This window comes from Cololabis saira, chromosome 19 (assembly GCF_033807715.1).
Source record: "Cololabis saira isolate AMF1-May2022 chromosome 19, fColSai1.1, whole genome shotgun sequence".
Taxonomy (NCBI): Eukaryota; Metazoa; Chordata; class Actinopteri; order Beloniformes; family Belonidae; genus Cololabis; species Cololabis saira.
In genome coordinates this window covers 34,287,359-34,311,853 of record NC_084605.1, presented here as the reverse complement: position 1 = coordinate 34,311,853, position 24,495 = coordinate 34,287,359, and the positions used below count along the sequence as shown (strand labels likewise).

Genomic DNA, 24,495 nt, shown 5'->3' with positions numbered 1-24,495 from the left:
CTGCATACTGTAGCCGCTGAAAGACTAAAAACCACACCGCTCTGGTTCTAATCGAACACAATATGAAGCAGATGGATCAAATGTACCCATATAGCTGATTTGTGTAACTGAATTACACGGGTCATTGAGTGAGTTGTTATAAACAAGGACAGTATATACCTGTAATAACCAATATTGGCTGCATCTGTCACTCCAAGATACCATATCTCTATCAGGTAAAAAAAACAAAACTTTTCATTTATTTCATTCATCCCTCATGTTACTTTCTCCACTTGTTTCCTTCAGTGCTTATATCAAACACACAGCATCTTTTTCTGTCATGGAGCTGACACCAGATCTTTTATATTCTAGTTTCTATGGCAATAACATCAAAACACAGCTTGAATTAATGAACCAGGTCAGCTCAGTCCCTGCCCCGCAGCTGAACCCGGTACGCTCCCAGAGAGAAAGGCCCACGCCTGCCAATAGAAATCAAAAGCCTATCAAACTGGTGTTTGAGCTTTTACTCGGGCCTTGCCTTTAGCTAATTATGTGATACTGACACAAGAACAAGGGTTGGAACAAAGCTAATATACGTGGCTCCATCCTACCATCGACACATGTTGCCTGCCTTCGCCAAAGAAGTGAAACTAGGACAGAGATACTGTCATATTTGGATCACTGACCAACAGAAAGTCACCCATATTATGTAGATGTCCTCTAGAGATGTCGTGTTTGACATCCCATAAGTGGAACATTAAAGGAACATTCAAGAATTAAAACAAACAAAGGTCTAGGCCAGGGGTCGGCAACCAAAAGGGTCGGCAACCCAAAATGTTGAAAGAAATTTACACTTCTTCCTACTCTTTAAATTTACACTTCTTCCTACTCCTTTTTTGGCACATGTAATTCAAGTTAGCAAGTTTTAAAGGATGAAATTCCTTGTTTTGTTTTGTTGTTGTTTTCATAAACTTCTCATGAAGTGTTGTATCTTTTTTTTACATGTACAAAAATAAAATAAATCAAATCAAATCAAATCAAAGAGCCATATTGGACCAAAAACACAAAAAACAAATATGTCTGGAGCCGCAAAAAATGAAAAGTCTTGTATAAGCCTAAAGGCTGAAATATGGTTCTGCGTCAAAACGACGCTGTGCCTACGGCGTGTGGTTTGGGTCGACGCAGACCACACGCCGTCACCTGCGCTGTCACTGACGTGCACCTCCCGAAAATTGTAACTACGCGTCGAGGCGTCGCAGACCACAAGCAGACGGAGAGGGCTGTGATTGGTTCGCTTGGTAGCAACGCATTTCCGGTTTCCAGTTTGAAGCAGTAGTGAACTTTCAGGGCTCTTTTTCTTCGTTTATGTGTGATTTTTTTTCTTTTGGTTTTTTGCACAATAGTTGTCCTTATCTATTTGATTAACTGTGACCGGAAAAAGTTGGATAAACCATTCAGGAAAAGATAGCTAACTAGCGATCACGGGGGGTACTGCACCGTGGAGAAATGGAGTGACGGAGAAGTCCGAAGGGTTCACGACGGCGTCACGGCGGCGGCGACGGCGTGTGCTCTGCGTTGGTGTGACGCAGAACCTTAATTCAGCCTTAAGAATGAAGGCAACACATGCTGCATGTATCTATATTAGTTATAACTGGGGGAAGATTTTTTTTTTCATTATGCACTTTGAGAAAAAAATCGAAATGTCGAGAAAAAAATCGAAATGTCGAGAAAAAAGTCGAAATGTCGAGATTAAAAAGGAAAGGAGAAAGGAAGAAAAAATGAGAAAAAAAGGGAAAAAAAGAAGAAAAAAAGAGAAAAAAAGGAAGAAAAAAAAGGAAAAAAAGCATTTTTGAAAAAGCTCCAGGAGCCACTAGGGCGGCGCTAAAGAGCCGCATAGCCGCGGGTTGCCGACCCCTGATCTAGGGTGAAAACTTTCTTTAGGGACCAATTGAAGCAGTTTTGTGTTTGTAGCAAAATGGCTATTAATGTTAGCACGGGGAGAAACTAAGGTAATTAAAATAAAAAGATATCTTAAGCCTCTGTCAAGACTCAAAAACATAATTGCACTTAGCGTATGTGATGGTCTGGTAGTGATGGTATGCTGGGTCCCTGTAGACAAACCAAACTCTATCCGGTCTTTAGACTACAGATGTCATGCAAAAGTTCATGGCACCTGCTTCCATGGAACAGAATTGGTTTTTATAAATTTTCATGACGAAATAGAACATCCATTGTCCACTTGCACAGACTGCAGTATGATAACGTTACACTTTTTGTACATATAAAAAGTTGAAATAACCTGAGTTTAATAGGGCCCCTATTCACACTATCATTTAAGTGGAATGGCAATTGTTTTATTCTATTCAGAGGCTTAAAATAGCTATTTATTTGGATGTTTTGGGGCAAACATATAACATTCTTGTAACTGCTGTCAGTCATGTTATTTTAGTCCCTAACAAAAGTTTACCATCTAATCATCACATACGTAGGGTTCTTTTAACTCTGGAGTTAAAGGTATAGTCTGTAATCGTATTCAAAAACATTTATTGTTATACTGGGTGAAATGGTCCTTCCATCCTGAGAGTAGCCAGTGAATAATGTGTTCAAAAAAAGGAAAGAAAAACATCCGACCTCTCTGACAGCTTTAATCCTGTAAAAACTCTGACCAATCTGTTTTTTGTGCACCGAATGGCACGGATTGGTCAGAGACCAGAGGATTGGCAGGGGGGAAAGAACCAATCAGATACCTTCATTTTAAGTCCCGCCCACGCCCCCCTCTGTCCCATGCGCGCACTCGTCACGTTGAAAATCTTGCCGGAAAACTTCACACATTCCAGTCACGTTTGCTGAAGAATGGTGCAGGAAATGAGAAAACGCAGCCAAAAATACCACCTCCCCCAATATGGGGGTCCGTGGGGATGGGACTCCATCCCAGCGAGGATGGAGGGCGCCGGTGCGGGTGGCGGTGCTGCGGTGCGTGCAGGCTCTGTTGCCACGGCTACGCCGTAGGGTACGCCGTAGCCTACGGCGTAGGGTACGCGGCGACGCGCACCATTCTGCGTTGGTGTAACGCGGAACCATAAATCAGCCTTCAGTGTGTGCTCTGTGTGCTGTTCTGAACTTCTCTGTTGTCTCATTTTGCTGGGACGTCGGGTCCCTCCGCCGAGACGCAACTTTTGCGGTATGCGTTCATTGTTGTGTCTAAAAATGATGCGCAGTGCCCACCCAATCAGAAACGGTACAAATATTCTGTGATATTTTTTTATATTTATAAAAAAATAAAATTATAAAAAAATAAAGGATCCCCATAACTTTGATTGGGTGGGCAGGACGCACGTTTGGGTGGGCACAGCCCACCCCTGCCCCCCCCCTAAAACCGGCCTCGCTTACAGGTGAACATGGGCGTCAGTTTGATTTCAGAAGTGCTGGGGACATTTACCATAAACCTGAGTAAGGTTTGAAAAGTGCTGGGTACGAGCTAGGCCCATTACTTCCGAATTGAGGTTTCATGATAAATAATAGGCATTGCATTAGATGATGCGTATTGACGCGATATTGTCCCCATATTAAAAGCCATCTGCGTGGTCTTATTTAGGTCGTCGGAAACATCATATACATATTGCAAGCCTTTTATTATTTTAATATTGCTGATCATGGCTTACAGTTTAAGAAAACTCAAATATCCTATCTCAAAAAATTTGAATATTCTGGGAATCTTAATCTTAAACTGTAAACCATAATCAGCAATATTAAAATAATAAAAGGCTTGCAATATTTCAGTTGATTTGTAATTAATCCAGAATGTATGACATTTTTAGACTCCAGAAAAATAAAGGACTTTATCACAATATTCTAATTTTCTGAGACAGTCCTGTAAACTTGTTTATGTCGTTGTGCTTGAACCACTTCCGAATATCCACGGTTACTTTGTGTTAACGGAGCAGCAGAGAGCAGCACTGGCTGCTGCAGGAAACTGCGCGTGATTTATGGTTCCGCGTTGCACCAACGCAAAGCGTACGGCGTAGGATACACAGGGATGCGAACGTACGGTACGCAACGCTGCGTAACCTACGCCGTATCGATTTAACGCGGAACCATAAATCAGCCAGTGTCCGTCACCATAAATCAGGCTTGACGCGTGCGCATTTGTCCGTTTTTTCAGACTTTTCAACTGAGCATGAAGACACATAAAATGAGGGTGCAATACATGCTGATGCACCCTCGTAGAACCAGGCCTGCGGAACGCAACTTTTAATTCCCAATTTCCAACTCCTACCTGGAGGTGAAGCTCGAGTCCTCCCCGCAGCGCTGTCTGTCACACACACACAAGATCTGGGCACAGACGCAGCAGGTCCTGTTGTCCCGCCACTAAGATTTTGCTGGCCTTAATGTTTCCTGTGTTTTATTTTGTTCATTATTGATACATTTAGTGTTGATGTGTGTGTGACAGACGTGTGTATGGGGCGTTAATGAAAATACGGGACAAATCGCGTCTTACTTAATTTTTTTTTTTTTTTTTTTTTTTAAAGTGGTGGGGACAAATCTGCTCGTCAGACAAAGTGGTGGGGACGCGTCCCCACCGTCCCCGGCGGAAATGACGCGCCTGCAGGTGAATGAGACATGGGGTAGTTTTGCTGTAAATGTGCTGTCCAAAATGTCCTGGAAAACTGGACTCCTGCAAATGCGCGTTCCCCAAAGTTTGTGGGGGCGTGGCTTTGGACAGAGCGCTGACGGGAGGAGGGGGCGGGGCTTAGAGGAGGTGCCACTTTCAAATCTTGCTAGCTCTCCAAAATCAAGGACTATACCTTTAAGTTCATTTTAAATCACCTCTTGTATCATCCCTGTACATGCATTCTGTCCATCTTAACCTCACTATGAACTTTTCCTAAAGTTAGGTTGATAAGTTTCCCCCCAAAAAATAGTAAATGAAAAGAAGTAAAACAAAATCTAACAAGGTTTGAGCTTAGATAAGATATGAACCCAAATTCCTAGATACTGTACATAAAAGGTTACTACCATTTATAGTCACTGACATTAGACCTGCTGTGTTGTTCAGATATAAAGACATGGCAAACTTCCCTCTTTTTTCTCATATCTACTGAAACAGAAGCAGTGACAGCAACAAGTCCATCAAATCATTTTACTGTGTTTGGCTACCAGTTCCAATTCTTCTTGGAACCACTTCCCTTTTAGGGGAAGTCACATCCCCGTCAGTCTGTCACAAAGTAAAACTTATAGTCTGTACTTTCAACTGCAACTTCAGCTCATAGATCCTTCAGTCCAGATAGTTTTATCTCCTTCAAAACGGATGTGTGAAAGTTCCTTCAGTTACGCTAAACAACTGATATGTATGTTTATCTGGATTTATCAGCAATCTTAATTTAAAAACTTGTTTCTAGAATGGTTGGTTTTGTTATTTATGTTTGCAAATAAAAAAACAATAAAAGTCCCTAGATAAAAGCAGTTGCCTCTAAGAGAAAACCTTTTGTAATTAGAGTGCTGATCAGATTGAGGGTGCTGCATAAGAAAAACATAAATGATATCTCTTGTGAACCAGTTACATTTCAAACTAGTGTAAGGATTAAAAATAAATGCCTACTTAATGAGATTAATTTTGTGTCTAGGGAAGATATGACTGAGAGGTAATAAATAGATGATGAAAATAAGGGATCCTTAGACAGAGCCCTGGGGAACACCACTGTTTACCAGAGAGTGTTGACTGAAAACACATGAGCTGAACTGATAGAGTACAACTTAAAAACATATGAGTGAAACCAGGCATGTCCAATTTTGGTGATCCTATAGAGGGAAGGATGTCAAAAAGGATGCCGTGAGAAACTGTCAAACGCTGCACTCGGATTTAAGGAGAATGAAAATGGATAAAAGTCCAGAGTCTGCAGCCAACAGGACGTCAGTGGTGATTTTTACCAGCATTTTCTCTGTACTGTGAATTGACAGAAACCAGACTGCATCTTTCATAGAGATTATTATAGACACGTGATCATTTATCTATTCACCTATAACTTCAAATTGCACAGAACAAAGCAGCTAGGATTGCTTTAAATTGTTCACTGCATGCAAATATCTTAAAAATGCATCAGCATTTATAATGACTTATTGGTTGTAGACAGATTAAAATTAAGTATCCTTACTTTCATGAGGAATTTGATTAATAGTAAAAAACCACAATAATTCGCAGATCAGATAGTGTTCACTAGAAACGTCAATAAATATTCAACCAGACAATCATGTTATGATCATTTACTGGCACCTAAGCCAAGAACAAACTTTTTAAAACACACTGTTATATACAGAGCTATCACAGGATGGAACACATTACCTAATAACATCAAAAATATTACATCAATATACAGTTTTAAAAAGGTAGCAAAAGACTTTTTACATAAAATTCAATGAGTAACAAATATATCACATGCTATGATTTATTACAGGAATGTATTTGTTGGTTATACTTCGTGGTATTGTAATTACTGTATGATTCCTTTTTTTTGTACCACTAATGTATTTTAGACAGAAAGTTTGCTGTTTGTGTATATGATGACTCGGTGTTACAGTGATCCGTAACAGCGATAAATGTGTGTATGTGTGGACTATGTTCTTTTAAAATTGCATTGGGGACCCCAGGAAGAATAGCTGATGTCGCGACATCAGATAATGGGGATCCTATAAATACACAGATAAACAAACCTACAGTTACTCCATTTCTTACCGATAGACTGGAACTTAAAGTAATATTAAATGTGGAAATCTTGAATTTTTACGTGTTTGTAAACGTATTAATGAAGTTAGAGTTAGTCAGGAGCATGACATAGCTGTTGTTTTGACAAAACGTATTTTGATGGGCTGCTCATGGTGTCATTTGAAAAAAAGTGTGAGTCTTTCGATTGGATGAGAGGATATTGGTGGCCACATGGGTGAACAGAACATGCAAACAGACACGATAATTTAGTTTGGATGTGACGAAAGCACTGGGCGCATCTGCATCTGCAACCGTTTTCAACAATTGTACCACATCCCAAAATATGACTGTAATTCAGAGAGCAGAGGAAGTGTCTTAAATGGCCTTTAACCAGCAGTTCCGAGCAGGAAAGTTGTCTTACATCGCAGCTGCTTTTGTTTCATCATCAGGATGAAGAAGTGTTATATACATATTTTTATTTCCAACATGTTTTATTTTCTCCAACTTGTCACCCTTTTTTTTCTTCACCATTGATCAAAGCAATTATAAACATGCGCAAACATTGCATCAGCAAAATACAGCATCATTTCCTGGAGCATAAACAGATAGGCTGGGACTTAAACTTGAAAATGAGGTCAGTTAAATTTGATATGAGAAAAAGAGAAGTACACACAAACACCACAAAGGAGTAAGATGCTAAAAAAAAAGAAAGATTGAAGATCACTCCTGCTATTTTGAAGACTCCGGTGAAAACTTGATGATAATATCCGAGATGGTGCATCCTTTGGGCAGAAGCGCTGTTCCAACTAACCATTATTGCCTTGCATGGGTACCACTTACTGTTGAGAGGCTTAGCTTTAGGAGGAAAAACTGGTTACTTCCAAATTTAACAGCATATTTTGAGGCTGATCTGACCAGTCTATGGTTTAAGGCTATGAAAAATGTGTTAGTAACCACATTTAGTCAGGAAGTGGCCTGAAGTCTGAAATGAGAGGCCATGCCTGCTTTGTAAATGTAAGAAAATCAAGTGTGGTCTGTCGGTGTTCATGCAGGAACAGGAATGTACTGACTAGTTGTCCCCTGTTAACTGATTGACAAATTTCATAAGGAATGTTGAACAGACTCAAGTCAAATCCCTTTGGTTTAAAAAAAAAAGAGACTTTTCCATTTTTTCTACATCTTAATCACTAATCAGAAGCATTTGACATCGTGGCAGTAGGACTTTCCATGATTGTCCTACTATTTGTTGGGGGATTCACGAAATCAAAACATGGTGTTCCCTGGTATTGGTTTTTATAAATATTCATGACGAAATAGAACATCCATTTGCACAGACTCCAGTATGATACGTTACACTTTTTGTACATATAAAAAGTTGAAATAACCTCAGTTTAATAGGGCGCCTATCCACACTATCATTTAAGTGGAATGGCAATTGTTTTATTCTATTCAGAGGCTTAAAAAAGCTATTTATTTGGATGTTTTGGGGCAAACATATAACATTCTAGCTTGTAACTGCTGTCAGTCATGTTATTTTGGTCCCTAACAAAAGTTTACCATCTAATCATCACATACGTAGGGTTCTTTTAACTCTGGAGTTAAGTTCATTTTAATCACCTCGTGTTATCCCTGTACATGCATTCTGTCAAAGGGTCCATCTTAACCTCACTATGAACTTTTCCTAAAGTTGGGTTGATAAGTTGCCCCCCAAAAAATAGTAAATGAAAAGAAGTAAAACTAAATCTAACTACGTTTGAGCTTAGATAAGATATGAACCCAAATTCCTAGGTACATGAAAGGTTACTACCATTTATAGTCGCTGACATTTGACCTGCTGTGTTGTTCAGATATAAATACATGCCAAACTTACTGAAACAGAAGCAGTGACAGCAACAAGTCCACCAAATCATGTTTTCTACATCTTAATCACTTATCAGAAGCATTGATATCATGGCAGTAGGACTTTCCATTATTGACCTACTATTTGTTGGGAAATCAAAACATGGTGTTCCCTGAAAATGCATGAGCGTGAATGTCCACTGGCACATCGCACATAACATTTTGTAATTTCTTGTTAACTGGCTTCTCTTCCTGGAAGAAATGGCAAATTTAGTTTGAATCTTTTTTGGCTTCCTGGCACGCTCCTCGCTTTTAAATAGTTCACATTTCTCCAATACTGTTGAGGGCAGGACCTGCGGAAAGGTCAGTTTTAAAGTTTGCTTAGTTTTAACCACCGGTGCTTTATCCACCCATCAGCTGGTTTTAATGTGAGTTTAAAGGTCATTGTCTTGTTGGAACACCTCGGTCTTGTCCAAGTTTTAAGTCTGTAGCAGATGCTTTGCAGAATTCTGAGGTAATCCTCTTTCCATCCACTTCATAAAAAAATGCAATTTTCGCTCATGTCAGTTTTAGATCAGGAGCTTCTTTTCTGACATTAAATAGATAAATTGTGATGTAAAACTCTTGGCTGTATCTTATACGGTTGGGTTTCTGGGAGCTTTCAGTTCACAGCAAACGTGTGTCTCCGTGGGTCTTCTGTTGTTTCCTTTGCAGCTTACGGTGACAGGATTGGTCATCTTCCAGACCCTGGAAAGTGACCACACCCCTTGAAAACTTGTGCTTTTCCCTGCAGATGTTTAAACTGATGAGCTCAGAAGCATGATCTGTGAAAAAGGCATGATTCTCCTCATCAAATATGCTGTAAACTTTGTGGATTTTCTCACTGTACTGTGCACTGATTAGAATCACTGAATGGTGTCAAATAAACTCTTTTTGAAGTTAGTGCAAAGAAGCTCCTGGCTGTCGTTAGTCTCTATCACTAACAGGATGTTTAAGAAAGCTGATTCTGAATAATTTAACTCAATCCAGCAGGTTTTTTTTAATCATGTTTTTTATGAGGTTCCTTCTCACAGGAAAGACATGAGGTAAACATCTGTGCCCGCTGCCTGCTAATGTTCAAAATAAAACTATCATTTGTGGTCCATATGAGCCTTTGAATAAAAATAGACAGTCATGTGTTGCACTGATTGCTTCTGGTTGGTTGATAAAAGTGAAAGCAGCCGAGACAACACAACATAAAACAACATATATTACAGGAAACTAATCTGCTGTGAAATGTTTCACTGACAGTGAGAGGCAGTGTTACAACCAAAAACGTAATAACTGCCAATAACGTAATAATTTTGGCCATTTCAAATGTAATAAAGCCAATAGTGTAATAATGTGCCAATAATGTAATAAAACTTTTGAGCCAATAACGTAATAACTTTTTGCCGATAATGTAATAAGGCATTACATTATTGGCTGGTTATTACGTTATTGGCCTGGTATTAAAAAATGATTACAAAATGATTACATTATCGGCAAAAAGTTATTACATTATTGACTCAAAAGTTTTATTACATTATTGGCACATTATTACACTATTGGCTTTATTACATTTGAAATGGCCAAAATTATTACGTTATTGGCCGTTATTACGTTTTTGGTTGTAACAGGCAGGAACTGATCTTGTTCTGATCCTGATTTGATACCATGGCAAAGTTAACTTAAACTGGAGTAATGCAAGTCTGAATAATTTAAAAGAAATGTGCAAATCCATCTTATTCTGCCAACTCATTTGGCCCTTTAAACGAGGTGAGAGAAAGTAAATAAATCTGTGGTCATTAATTGACGTTGACAAAGCAAAAGAAACTCAACCTCAGGAATGAGGAAGAGAAAATTCAGCTTCTGTGTTTGGAAACCTTCACTTTCACTGATAAATCACACTGACCAGACAACACCAAGCGCAGTCAAAACTTCACAAGTGCAGCAGGTAAAAACCTCTGCAGACTGGTTTCTCTCTGACGGCCACTCACGTTCCTTCTGGACATTCAGCAGAAGTGAATTGTTTATGCAGCGCAGGCTGCGGTCACTCACTGGATGTGCAGCGGGCTTCCAGCCAAGCCAAAGCCCACAAATACGTCCTGCTGCAGACCTCCCTGTGCTTGTCAGCTGACTTGGTTTCCCAGGGCCCTCCAATCCAAAAGGCCATCTGAGTCGGTCTGTGCAAATACACAAGGAGGAGAAGCTGGAAAATGTTTAGGATTGTGTCAAGTGGCCAAATGTTTGAGTAAATCCAACAATGGGAAATGCAGCGAATGTGGTTTAAATCTCAAAAGCATCATTTCAAAGGAAAGATGGATCCAGTGCATGCAGATTTATGACACTTCATGATTCTTGGTAACTTTAAATCATCATTGAGCATATGTGCATGCCTACATACTGTATGCCCAATCCACATGTGGCTACTGTCAGTAAATCATGACTCAGCGTGAGTAAGACTCATAAAAGCCCACATACTGTAGCATGCTGTACCTTCAGGAAAGCCTCTAGTCATCTCCAAGAGGCAAAGCTTGCTTGGGTCTGACGCATTATGCTGCAAAAATACCCCCCTCCCTCCCTTTTTTTGTTTTGCTTTGAATTGTGGGAGTGTAGAAAGGAGAGGAGAGGGCACGGACATCCTCCCACCCGCCTCCAGGGTCAGTTAGTGATCAGTTTGAGACGGAAGGAGACATTAAACAACAGTGCTGACAGCTTTAATAGAGTTCAAACAGACAAGAACAGTTTAGTGTCCTTATAAGAGTTTGTAGGTTTTATTCAATAAGGATCGATGCGCAGCTCTTGTGTAGGGTTGGGATAGGTTTGCAAAAAAGGTACGCTTTGTTTGTTCGTTAAGAACATTCTCTTTTAATTGCAACAGTTTGGTTGCCATGGGTAACCAAGTGGTAGTAGTTTATTTGGTCGATCAGTTTCAATTTATACAATACATTGCATTTCATTTCCCTTCGTAGGAAAGTACGGTGCCCGAGACCCGCCATTGCTGAAAATAAAAGTAACGCTGCAAACAGAAACAAACGCCGCTGCAAATAAAATAAACGCTTAGCAAATAAAATAAACGCTGCAAATAAAAGAAATGCTGAAAATATAAAGAAACCCCACTTCAAATAAAATAAAAAACGACGCAAATAAAAAAGCCACAACGGAAGTGAATTACCCGGGGCTGTTTTTGCCGATGCACCGGTGTTTTTATGTGAGAGGTGTTGTTGTTTTTGTTGTTTTTATCATTAATAATAATGCTAAGAATAATCTAAAGCGTGGGTAACAATAGTTATTTGTATGAATGTGAAGTTGAAGCTGTGTGTGGTGGTCAGGGACTTCTCCTCTCACGTAAAAAACACTGGTGCATCAGCAAAAATAGTCCCCGGTAATTCACTTCCGTTGTGGCTCTTTTATTTGCGTCGTTTTATTTTCAGCTGCGTTTCTTTTTATTTGCAGCGTTTCTTTAATTTGCAGCAGCGTTTGTTTCTGTTTGCAGTGTTACTTTTATTTTCAGCAATGGCGGGTCTCGGCCACCGTAGGAAAGAGATAATAAAAAAAGAAGTAAAAAAAAGAAGTAGGGAATAAACCAACCAAAGGGTGTAGGCTGAAGCCTACGCTTATTGTGCCTACCGGTACCCTTTTTAACTTTATTTACTTCATAGTTGATACTTATACAACAAGGACAAACAATCTACAACAACAAAAAACAGCAAAGTAAAGACACATGCAGAACAAGAAGGAAGACAAACGTAAATATGACAGAAAAATCAAGTAAAACAGAAGACAGATCTCAGAAAACAACTAACAGAGAAAGTAAATAATCAATAACCAAATGTTCCATTTCCGACTTAAATGCATAATAATCATTGAGATTACTTTGTGGAAACTCTTTTCTTCATATTCTGTCTTTCACCTCCCAATATATAGTATTTTATTTTTTTCATTATGCGTTCCACTGGATCAGAACATTCCCTCCCACTCCACAGATACACGCCCCACCTTTCCCTTTAATACGATATTTCTTCTTTATCCTTCTCCTGCCTCTTGTCCCGCTGAAGAAGTGCTGTCACTCTTAGGCCGCTGCAGCAACGGCCCTATTCATGCGGCCGGGACACAGCGAGGGGGAAGATGAAGCGCTCCCCACGCAGAGGGAGAGATGGAGAGGGCTGTGAGCTCAGCACTGACCCCTGAAGGATGTGTGTGTGTGGGCTGCACTCAGACACACTGGCCCCCTCTGGCCCCGGCCCAGGCTCCTCCCTCCTCTGAACTTGACCTTTTACAGAATTCCCAAAACAACTTGGAGGAGACTTCAAATTGTCAATAACAAGCGCCTGAGAGGAATTAATGAGTGTCCGAGAAGTTATTGATATCAACTGTTGCAGTTTGCTCCCGTTTACCATCCGTAAGCAAAGCAGAGTGCAGCATAAGGAACAAAGATGAAGCAACAGAGAATCTGCAAAACTAAGATGTGAAATCTGCAGTTACTTAAACTATAATATTCAGAAAAGGACTTTTTGGGAACTTCAAAGACTTTTCTTTAGTTTTCTCTGGTTCTTCATCTATTATTGTCATTGGAGCTGTAACATACCTCGTCATAAATCACTGTTGCTACACTACATATTTCCATTCCAAGGAATGTGCAGGAAGATTAAAACTATTTTTTTTATTCTGCTGTAAATCTGAGTGTGTCCTTTCTTTTCTTTCTGGGTTTCCAGTGCTGGACCAGCTCCTCATGGAGCTCCACCGCTTCTTGCTCATCCTGGACAAGGAGACCCTGAGTGGGAACGCCACCGTCCAGAAGGGCCTGCTGTCTGATCTTCTCCAGTCCTACAAAGCCTCAAATGGTAAGAAGAACGAGGTGTTGAGATGGCGTCACACAGACAGACAACTGCATTTTCAGTATGTGTAATCATGTATTCAGAAAACAATAGATACAGTCAAATTATACTGCAGATTTGTCAAATCCTAACTACGGTGGCCGACAAGGGCCAAACGCACCGCAACGGCCTAATGCGTCTCAGTTAAGGAAAACGGCTTCAAGTACAGAAACGATTCAAATTCACAAACTCAAAACGAGGTACAAAAAGAGGAACGTGGTGCAAATGAAAAAACGTGCTGCAAAAAACAAAGACAAATGCAGCATCATCAAACGCTGCAAATAGAGAAACGATGCAAAGCACAAAACGATATAAAACAAGAAACCATCTTCAAAAGAAAAACGCTTCATATTATACATATATATGTATATATATATGTATATATACATTATATTTGACACCAGACGATACAAGGCTTTATATCAATATGTGTATTATGTGCAGCCTTGTGTAACGTTAAAATATAATAAAGAAACGTCTCGTAATGTACAGCGTTGTACAGTGATATAAACCACATTATATCACATGACCGTTCCCGCTGTATGTTTAAACCATGGATGTAAACACTGTGGTTCAGTCAGCTGCGCCCCCTGCAGGTTTGGAGCACTTCCGGTTGTAGTGACCGGTTATGAAGCGTTTTTCTTTTGAAGATGGTTTTATTGTTTTATATTGTTTTGTGCTTTGCATCGTTTCTCTATTTGCAGCGCGTTTGATGATGCTGCATTTGTCTTTGTTTTTTGCAGCACGTTTTTTCATTTGCACCACGTTCCTCTTTTTGTACCTCGTTTTGAGTTTGTGAATTTGAATCGTTTCTGTACTTGAAGCCGTTTTCCTTAACTGAGACGCATTAGGCCGTTGCAGTGCGTTTGGCCCTTGTCGGCCACCGTACCTAACCACTTAAAACTCTTCAACTTCAAACTTGTCAGTTTGGATATTAAAGGAAATGAAACCAAGTGACCTAGTTTTCAATTTCAATTTAATCAGGTGCCGATTTGAATGGACGTTTTGGCGGAAATGTTCTTTTGTTTTTCGAATACACACACAAAACAAAGAATAGGAAGAGGTAATAGATTGAAAACAAGTCTGGAATGTTTTTTTTTTTTTTTTTTTTTTTTTAACCGATGTGCATTTGGAAAATTACAACAAGAGGAAGAGAAAGTTTGTTGCTGGGTTTAGAGTTGAACAGTGTTAAGTATTGGAAGACAGCAGACTGATCTGAGACAAGCACAAGCAAATGCTAACTCTTTTCACAAAGAACCCTGCATATAAAACTTTGTGAATATTTGAAGTTACAACTAAAATGAAAAAAGTCTGGTTTGTCTTGAAAAAGGATGTCAGCCACAAAGATAAAATCACGTGTTACATCAACTGAAACTTTCTTCTTATGAAGGCAATTGAAAACATCCATCAAATAAATACACCTGCATCTCCTTTTCCAATAACATGTCAGCTCTTTTGCAGCGCTTTTAAATAGTTAAAGGTGCTGGAGAGTTCAGTGTGAGATCTGAGCCAATATATGCAAAGAAGCAGTGGTGCCACATCAGAGGTGCAAGCAGAAATTTCAATAAACTGTGTCTCATATTTTTTTAATGTTTCTTGCGATTACATGACGGTGGCTGAAGGCTAATTGAGGGCATTCAGATTCATTCAAAAGCTGCTTAAACTGCAAGTTAGTCTTTCTTTATGCAAAACACCTTATGTAAGACGTGGCCAAGCCATGTGTTTCCCACACGCTCTGTGAGCTCGCACTGCTGGCTGTCTGGCCTAAAAGAGGCCATCCAAAAAGTTTCTCTGGTTTCATTTTAGTAGCTTTAACTGTCAGTAACCACCATGTGTATTTGCCATTACTATTTAGGGTACTTTATTCCATTTTTGTGGATAAAAACGCATTGCAGTGGTAGAACGTGCTTTTTTTTCTTACCCCCTATTCGTTTTGTGAGAGCTTTCCAAAAGTGCATATAGCCTCGTCCTAGACTGATACATGGCATGTTAAAGTATCCTGTCAAACAACAAGAGACAGGTTTGTTTCTCTTAGTCACTGGTTCTGCCATTCAGCTTGGAAATGGTGCAACCGCTGATGGATTTTACATGATTTATGTGACCTGGAAGTAGGAATGGGCGATATTTTACCGTTCACGATAAACCGTCAAAAAAATTCCCCACGGTAAGAATTTGTATCTCACGGTAAAAATGATAAATTCACGTTGGTGACGTTTTTGTGTAAAGCTGATTGAAGGAAGAAAGGAAGGAAGGAAGGAAGGAAGGAAGGAAGGAAGGAAGGAAGGAAGGAAGGAAGGAAGGAAGGAAGGAAGGAAGGAAGGAAGGAAGGAAGGAAGGAAGGAAGGAAGGATATGAGCCAGAAAGAAAGAAAGAAAGAAAGAAAGAAAGAAAGAAAGAAAGAAAGAAAGAAAGAAAGAAAGAAAGAAAGAAAGAAAGAAAGAAAGAAATGAGCCATAAAGAAAGAAAGAAAGAAAGAAAGAAAGAAAGAAAGAAAGAAATGAGCAAGAAAGAAAGAAAGAAAGAAAGAAAGAAATGAGCCAGAAAGAAAGAAAGAAAGAAAGAAAGAAAGAAAGAAAGAAAGAAAGAAAGAAAGAAAGAAAGAAATGAGCCTGAAAGAAAGAAAGAAAGAAAGAAAGAAAAAAGAAATGAGCAAGAAAGAAAGAAAGAAAGAAAGAAATGAGCAAGAAAGAAAGAAAGAAAGAAAGAAATGAGCAAGAAAGAAAGAAAGAAAGAAAGAAATGAGCAAGAAAGAAAGAAATGAGCCTGAAAGAAAGAAAGAAAGAAAGAAAGAAAGAAAGAAAGAAAGAAAGAAATGAGCCTGAAAGAAAGAAAGAAAGAAAGAAAGAAAGAAAGAAAGAAAGAAAGAAAGAAAGAAAGAAAGAAAGAAAGAAATGAGCAAGAAAGAAAGAAAGAAAGAAAGAAAGAAAGAAAGAAATGAGCAAGAAAGAAAGAAATGAGCCAGAAAGAAAGAAAGAAAGAAAGAAAGAAAGAAAGAAAGAAATGAGCCTGAAAGAAAGAAAGAAAGAAAGAAAGAAAGAAAGAAAGAAAGAAAGAAAGAAAGAAAGAAAGAAATGAGCCTGAAAGAAAGAAAGAAAGAAAGAAAGAAAGAAAGAAAGAAAGAAAGAAAGAAAGAAAGAAAGAAATGAGCCTGAAAGAAAGAAAGAAAGAAAGAAAGAAAGAAAGAAAGAAAGAGAAAGAAAGAAAGAAAGAAAGAAAGAAAGAAAGAAAGAAAGAAAGAAAGAAAGAAAGAAAGAAAGAAAGAAAGAAAGAAAGAAAGAAAGAAAGAAAGAAAGAACGTTTTTTTAGTTCTTTTAGAGAGTGATTTGGCTCCAAAGACTGAATGTGGTGATAGATTTATAGTTAAAAAGATGGAGTTGAATTGGTATTTTTTTTATCGTCATTTTTATCGTTATGGGGATAAATGCCAGAAATGATGGTGATACATTTTTTAGTCCATACCGCCCATCCCTACCTGGAAGTCCAGTTAGTGTCTGTGTCAACTGAGCCTCATCCAGGCCTCAGCCTCCGCCTGAGTGATTAGTTACAGGGATACTAGATGATGTCAAAGAAACCTCAAATACCAACTGTTCGTAGTTTTCATTTCAACTTTTCACAATTATGAGCTCTCTGTTGTTCCTCTTTGTCTTTCCCAGTGAGATTCTTACACACAACTGTCCACTAACACGCAAGCAGTCATGATTTTCCATGTTCAGGTCTTGGACCCGTCCCGCTGTACTTCCTCTTCTGGCTCCAAGCTGTATCATTTTTCCGAAGCTGCATTTATACTCTGGGGATGCTCACTTCCTTTGCGCAGCAGTTTATAAATAGCCTTTCAACTCCGTTCCCTGAAAATCTGTTTTCACTGTACAGGCAAAACATCATTTTATTCAGCTGCTGTTTGGTTTCACCTCATCGTATTCTATTTCAAAGGGAGAGACCTTCTCCAGGGTATCACCCAAGACTAGAGTTTTTGTTTGATTTCCTCTCGGGGTATAATCTTAGTCAGCTAAAATATCTAATTCGATGAAAGACCTTCCTTAAAAAAAACCCATGCTGCAGCACAGGAACAGTTCCCGTAACAGGTTACAGTAACCAGCTGGAGCCCGCTCCGCTGCAAAACCTCAGGGCTTATTGTTTGAGAGAAGACACCAAGACTGTTTATGTGGCAGAGTTGTGGCCAGCTCGTAATTAATCCACCATGTTCAGAGAGACACGAGTCCAAACACGGCCCTTTTTCTCACAAAGCATTTATGTATGTCTCGAGGTTTCATCATCTCCACTTCTGAAATTCTTCCATTGTTAACACGGACCTGCAAACATCTGAGTGCAAAGTGAGGTCAGGTTTAGTCTGCGAGCGTAGCTGAGGCCCAGTCTCTTGGCCACTGATGTTTATTGGAATGCACTAATCGCAATGAAAAATCGTTGTATAATCACTAGCTTGTTTTCACTTAAATTAATAGAAAATTCTGTTATTTTAAACCTGAGGCTCATTTCTGAATCGTCTTGGCTCCAGAATATTAGCAGGTCATAACAGGGACATTCTGCACATCTCTGGAGTCAGCCCCATTCTGACCAAGAATGTCTTAACCGGCAGCTTTTAGCTTTATTTGTTTTGCGGAGAGCTGAACAGTTAACTGGCCTGGATTCGGATTTCTGTGAATTCCAGTGAGGCGAAACATCCTCCGGATGGAAATGTGTAAGAAACCTGCAATTTCATTAGTTCTGTCACAGCTTGAACTGTCCCTCTTATTTGTGAAAACATTGACTGCGTTTACATGCAGTCAATAAGCCTTTTAAAACCCGAATATTGGCAATAACCCCAATTTGCACGGCCATGTAAACACTAGGAATGGGAGATATTTTACCGTTCACGATATACCGTCAGAAAAATTCCCCGCGGTAAGAATTTGTTATCTCGCGGTAAAAATGATAAATTCCCGTTGATGACGTTTTTGTGTAACAAACATGGCGGAAGGCGGATCTGAGAGCGAAGAGCTCGTTGTTAAACGAGGCTCCAGCTCCGTTATCTGGAACTGGTTTGGATTTAAAAAGAGACGAGGAGCAAACATCATCTATTATGTGCAGAGTCCGTAAAAAAACAGTGAGTGCAAAGGATGGCAATAATGTTTCTTTATTTATCAGGTTGTATTTTTTCTACTTTGTGATTTTATAAGCTAAGAAAACTTGAAGGACAATGGTACTTTTGCTGTTTGCACTGTTATCCCACTGTTTAAGCCATACAGTTTGAATAAATGTTGAATCTGTTCTTACATTTTATACTGTAAGATCCAAAGACTGAATGTGGTGATAGATTTATAGTTAAAAAGGTGGAGTTGAATTGGTATTTTTTTTATCGTAATTTTTATGGTTATCGGGATAAATGCTAGAAATTATCGCGATACATTTTTTAGTCTATACCGCCCATCCCTAGTAAACACCAATAACCCCTTTGAATGGCAAATAAACGCAATCTGAATCTGAATATGAATCTGAATAACCAGAATTTGCTCATATTCAGGTTTTTAAAAACCCCAATATGACCCCTGGGTTACTCCTTTTAAAACCTGAATATTCAGTCACGTAAACGCCAAACGGAATATCCCCATCAAACGGAACATAAATTTGTTTTCTGCACATGCTCTGTTCACAAGGAATCCTGGGGCCGTATTCTCAAAACATTCTTAAGAAAAAAAATCTTCTTAAGTGCCATTTTTTTTTCTTAAGTTCTGTCTTAAGAAGAAAAAATTCTTAAGTCGTATTCTCCAAAAAAGTTCTTAAGTATTTTCTTAACTTTCTTCTTAAGTTTCTTCTTAAGAAAAAACTTAAGAAGAAATGGTATTCTTGAAATAAAAGTTCTTAAATTTGTTCTTAACTTAAGACAACCTTGACCTGTCTTAAGATTTCGTCTGTGAAAAGGTGAGACTCTAAGTCAGCGTGTTGATAAAGGTAAGACCTTTATCAACACATTTGCACATGCACAAACAAAGATCTGCAATATTGTGGAGCGATGCATTGGTGTAGTGAAGTCTCGCTTCAGGTGAATCGACTAAATATAATGAAATTAATAAAAATAATAATAATATAATGAAATGAATAATACATATAATTTTGTATACCAAGTACGTAGAGGTGCACTAAATAAAAACCCAAACATATGTAATTAAATTCAATAGACTGATATGTTCATTTTAATACCTTTTATTAAAATTGCGACGGCTCTGATGTTCAGACAGAGCAGCTGCTTCTGGGGCTCCAGTAAAAACATGAAGCTCCACTTTATATTCAGACAAACTAATATGGAAGCTACAACTGTTAGATTTCATCTATTAAACCAACATTTATCTTCCTAAATGATTTATTTCAGCCAGAGGTAATTCTCCACAGAGCTGCAGGTCAGTTCATTGGATCACTTTCTCCCCGGGACGACAGCGCGGTTTGACCCGGCGATCACGTCTCTCCCCCCGGCCGTGAGCTAATGCTGCTGTTACCATGGTAACAGCTAATGCTGCTGTTACCATGGTAACAGCTAATGGTGCTCCCCGCGGCCGCCGGCTCTTCTGATCCCCGAAAACGTCGGAGCAAATTTCTCAACAGGCGTTATTTGGATAAACTGAGGCCAGGTTGGGGATCTTAAGGGGGACTTTGGCATCTGAAAAAATATTAAAACTTAATAAAGTGGCATATTAACAGCGCTACAGTGGAAATTAAAACAGCTTTTAGCTCTCGGCTTCCGCTGTTGTTTTGTTGCGAAATGCATTCTGGGATACTTGGCTGCTACTGCTGAACGGTCCGCTGGAGCGGCCGCTGAATTGATTGAGTGATTTCAAAAACAGCCATATTTTAAGAAGTTCTTAAGTAGAAAAATAAGAAATTCATAAGAAATGACAGTTCTTAAGACGGTTCTTAAGAAAATATTGAGGAATTGCACTTAAGAACTTTCTTACGAACTTCTTAATTTGAGATCTTAAGACATTTCTTAAGATTTTCTTAAGAAGATATTGGAGAATCCGGCCCCTGGTCTTTTGAGTCCAGGAAGTTCTTCTAAACACGGAGAAACACAAGACCAGGAGGAGACTAATCACTTCATAAATGTAATGAAGGATATGAACATTTCTGCATTTGTAGACGGTAGAAAGTACCAGGATAGCCAGATTTAAAAGAAGGTGAGCGAAAAGTTGCGCGAAGCAGCATTTGTTTTGAATTTGGATACAGGAAGAAGAAGCGGAAATGATGGGAATTGCGTCATGACGTTCTCCGCGCGTCGCTGGTTTGATCCAGATATCCCGAATGATTAATTACCATGTAAACGGAATATTCCGAATGTTTCAGTTACCAGAATATTAGCAATAACCTGAATTTTGACTGCATGTAAACGTATAGACATATATATACCATATAGACATTAACCAAATCTGCTATCTACTTTTGCTACTTTTAGTATACGTTTTTTCTACCACCTTTTTCACCTTTTTCAGTGAACTTCCTGCAGGCTGCCGAGGTTTGTGGCCTCCCGGGACAATCCCACTGTTTCCTTCTATATCCTCTTTCATCTTCCATGTCTTGTGTTGTATTTGATTTAACAACCAAGTTTGTGAACTCACCATTAAGATTAAATTATTTAGTGTGGCTGTATAATCTATGTATGGACTATATAAAGAAAAACAAACACGGACAACACATGTCTGGGTTTATCTCCCATCAATAGTGGCCAGAGTCTGTCATCATCAAAAACAAACACGCTTACTTAGATTCCAGTCTAATGTTTTTGCTTAATATTGGATACCAAAGCATTTACATTCAGATCAACAATTTATGACCTGAAGGACTAGATGTGAAAAATAACTGAATACTGAAGGATGTATGTGCCACTCCGAGTGATTGTTGACTTAATTTTGAAGCATTTATTGAGTTAAAGAAGGATTGAAATTGACACCACAGTTACACTTCCGCTTATAAAATAACCTCCGGTTTCCCAGACTGTTCTTCAGAAAAGAGCCAAGTTCAAGAACAGCATTCCCCCTTCAAATCTTCAGAAACTTCAAAAACAGCAGTGCTACAGTAGTCCATCTGTGCAGGCAGAGTTCCTTGGTTAATGTTTGATGAAAGCATGTCACGGTAAGAGTGGGTGTCCATAATGAACCCATTTGTCTGCACAAAAGGCTACTTATTTAGATGAAGCTACAACTTAAATCTACGATTTTTGACTAGCACCCGTTAGGTTTGTTTGACACTAAGATTCCACCAGACATTCTTGTCTCTATTGTGGGATAATTTGCAGGAACAACTACAGCAAAACTGTTGTGCCAGAGAAACAGTCTCAACACTCAGAGTCAAGGTCTTAAGGCATTTAAGTGCTGGGGAGGACTTTAAGATTATAGGAGTTTTAAGAGATTGGATAGGTTAAAGCTAGAATTGTTCCCCGTTTGAGATCAATACAATTACACTACATGTTGCTATAAATTTAAATTGCTATGTATGTATGTATTTATTTATTTATTTATTTGTTATCTATTTAAAAAAAATTTTTGAAGTTCAGTATTTCAAATGAAAAAAAAAATCTGTCATGGACAAACTTTAAATTTCCGTTTCATCCTGCAACCCCTTTTTTTCTACAAACTTGCAAATGGTTTAAAATACAATTAAAAATCTAAATTACAATTTAATTTCAAATAACAGAAGCAATAAACAAAATGTTGAAAAAAAAAGAAAAAAAAGATATAATACTGATATGACACTACACGTTTTTGACTTAGAATATACTTTATGTATGTACATATTTATATATATATATATATAATTTATATAGTTTAAAGTATATTCTAAGTCAAAAACGAATATACCTAATAGTTTAGGAGTTTAAAGATGAACTCCTACATAGAAATATTGACTGTGTATTGAAATTAAAAACAGCCCCAATTTTGTATTTAATAGTTTCTATATAATAATTTTATCATATTAGGCAATATTATTTATTTAGTTGTATTATAACTTCATTTTTTAAATGTTTTTATTGTATGGAACTGTTTTTATTTGTTATTATTTTTATGGGAATTGGTACAGAGGTCTTAGAAATTTGTGTATTTGACATTATGGGGTCAAGGAAACCGCATCTTTTCCACTGAAGGGGCAAGACTGTCTCACTTAAGCATGAAACACATTTATCTGAAATCAGGAAGCTTAGAATGGTTTGTTTTTTTCCGTATTTCAACAACATGTGTGTTTGGGTGGAAACTCCCACGGTCTAATCTGGTATTTACTGCTGTAAGCTGTTAACCACTGTCTTCTCTCTGTCTCTCAGGTGCTGATGAGGAGTACATCTACATGAATAAAGTCATTGTTACTGGGAAGGACAAAGATGACAAAGGTGTGAATTTTATAAAATCGCTTTCATGTTTTATATCATAAAATATACAGACAAAAATATATTTTTATGATTTTCTAAGTGCCTTTGTGTTTTTCACATTGTGCATATAGTTTTGTTATCACATCCAAGTTCAATTAAGATGCAAATGAATAGCCGAGACGATAAGCCGCTGCACGCAGCAGCTCAGGCCCGATTCTACGAGGGTGCATAAGCATTGCACCCTCAGTTTATGTGTTTGCATGCTCAGTTGAAAAGACGAAAAAAAAACTGACAAGTGCGCGCGCGTTAAGGCTGATTTACGCCGTCGATTTAACGCGGAACCATAATTCAGGCTTTAGTGTACGTCACTCATCTGCGTCCAGCAGTTTCCTGCACCAGCAAGACGCTGCTCTCTACTGCAACGTTAACACAAAGTAACCATGGATATTCAGCAAGTTAGACAACGGTGGTTGTCTAATCTCAGACTAAATGTAGCATTTTCTTTGTTCTGCAGCGATATTGCTGCAAAAATGCACTTGAAAGACACTTTAAATATTATTGTTTGACTGGTATCATTCCACTTGAAATCACTGTCATGTTTAGTGATGGTTTTGAGCTGTATAGATAAAATTACCGGTAGTTTGAATTTCTATGTTTTATTTTCAGGGTTAAGAAACATCTGTTGCTAGATTGTCTGATGGGTGAGGTAGCCCAGACTAAATGTAGCATTTTCTTTGTTCTGCAGCAATATTGCTGCAATAAAGCATTTGAAATACACTTTAAATATTCTTGTTTTGCTAGTATCATTCCTCTTGAAATTATGAGAAAATGCATAATTTAGTGTTGAATAACGTGCCAGGCATGTGCACCCCCTCTGATCTGAGATGAACCCCTAGTCATCATTTTCTAGAACCGGCCCTGCAGCAGCTCTTCGCTGCCCCCCCCCCCCTCCAAACCACCATTTCCTGCCTGCTTCATCGAAGCTCCTCGCCCACTGAGACTGACCTGTTTAGTTTGGAGATGGATGAAGAATGCGGTTAGAGTGAGCACCAGACTTGACACGTACCTTCAGCTGCGGTGCTAGCAAAGGCGCAAGTTTCCTTTCACAGACAACGATAGAAAGTTGAGATATGAGAAAGGAGCATTTAGATTAGATGTTTTGAATGCAGTTCAGCTCAGTTTGTTCCCTAAACTTAATAACTGCAGGTTTCGCTTGATGTCCACAACAACATGTCCATGAGCTTGACAAACATACATGTAGCTTTTGTTTGTATTTTCTCCCACTTTTGGCTACATGTATGTCATTGGCAAGGATGTTCTGTTAAGTCTGTGTGACAAAGAACAACCAAAACAATGAGAACAGTATGAATATTTACTGTTAAAGTAGGGACTAAAGCAGTTAAAACATTGTGAGGAAGTACTACACAATATTAGACAACATGAATGTGTGTTGATGAGATATGCTCACCAACACAACACAATGTGGGCCTGAGGTCAAAAGGATAGTCCCGACTTAAAAACAATGCTATGTCTAATATTAGATGGTAAGAGGTAAGAGGCCATGAACTCTCCTTCCTTTTCATCTATCGACAACAGTTTGACTGTCAGTGGTCAACTTGTTCAGACTTCTTACAAGATGGCAGCGACCAGAACTATTCCAGTTCTTTTTATACACTTTCTTAATACACAAAAACTTTAAAATGATCCTAGTCTGTCTGTAGGAACTCTATCCATAC

The 24,495-nt window shown here is 38.6% G+C and overlaps 1 protein-coding gene across 2 annotated transcripts in view; it reads left to right on the top strand.

The window, feature by feature from the left end:
• The window catches only part of afap1l2 (actin filament associated protein 1-like 2), a 74,498-nt gene that overhangs the window by 9,193 nt on the left and 40,810 nt on the right, over window positions 1-24,495 (top strand). For both annotated transcript variants that reach the window (XM_061708989.1, XM_061708991.1), the window contains exons 2-3: window positions 13,255-13,383; window positions 22,715-22,780. In XM_061708989.1, coding sequence (XP_061564973.1) covers window positions 13,255-13,383; window positions 22,715-22,780 — 195 coding nt within the window. The remainder of the gene's footprint in view (window positions 1-13,254; window positions 13,384-22,714; window positions 22,781-24,495) is intronic.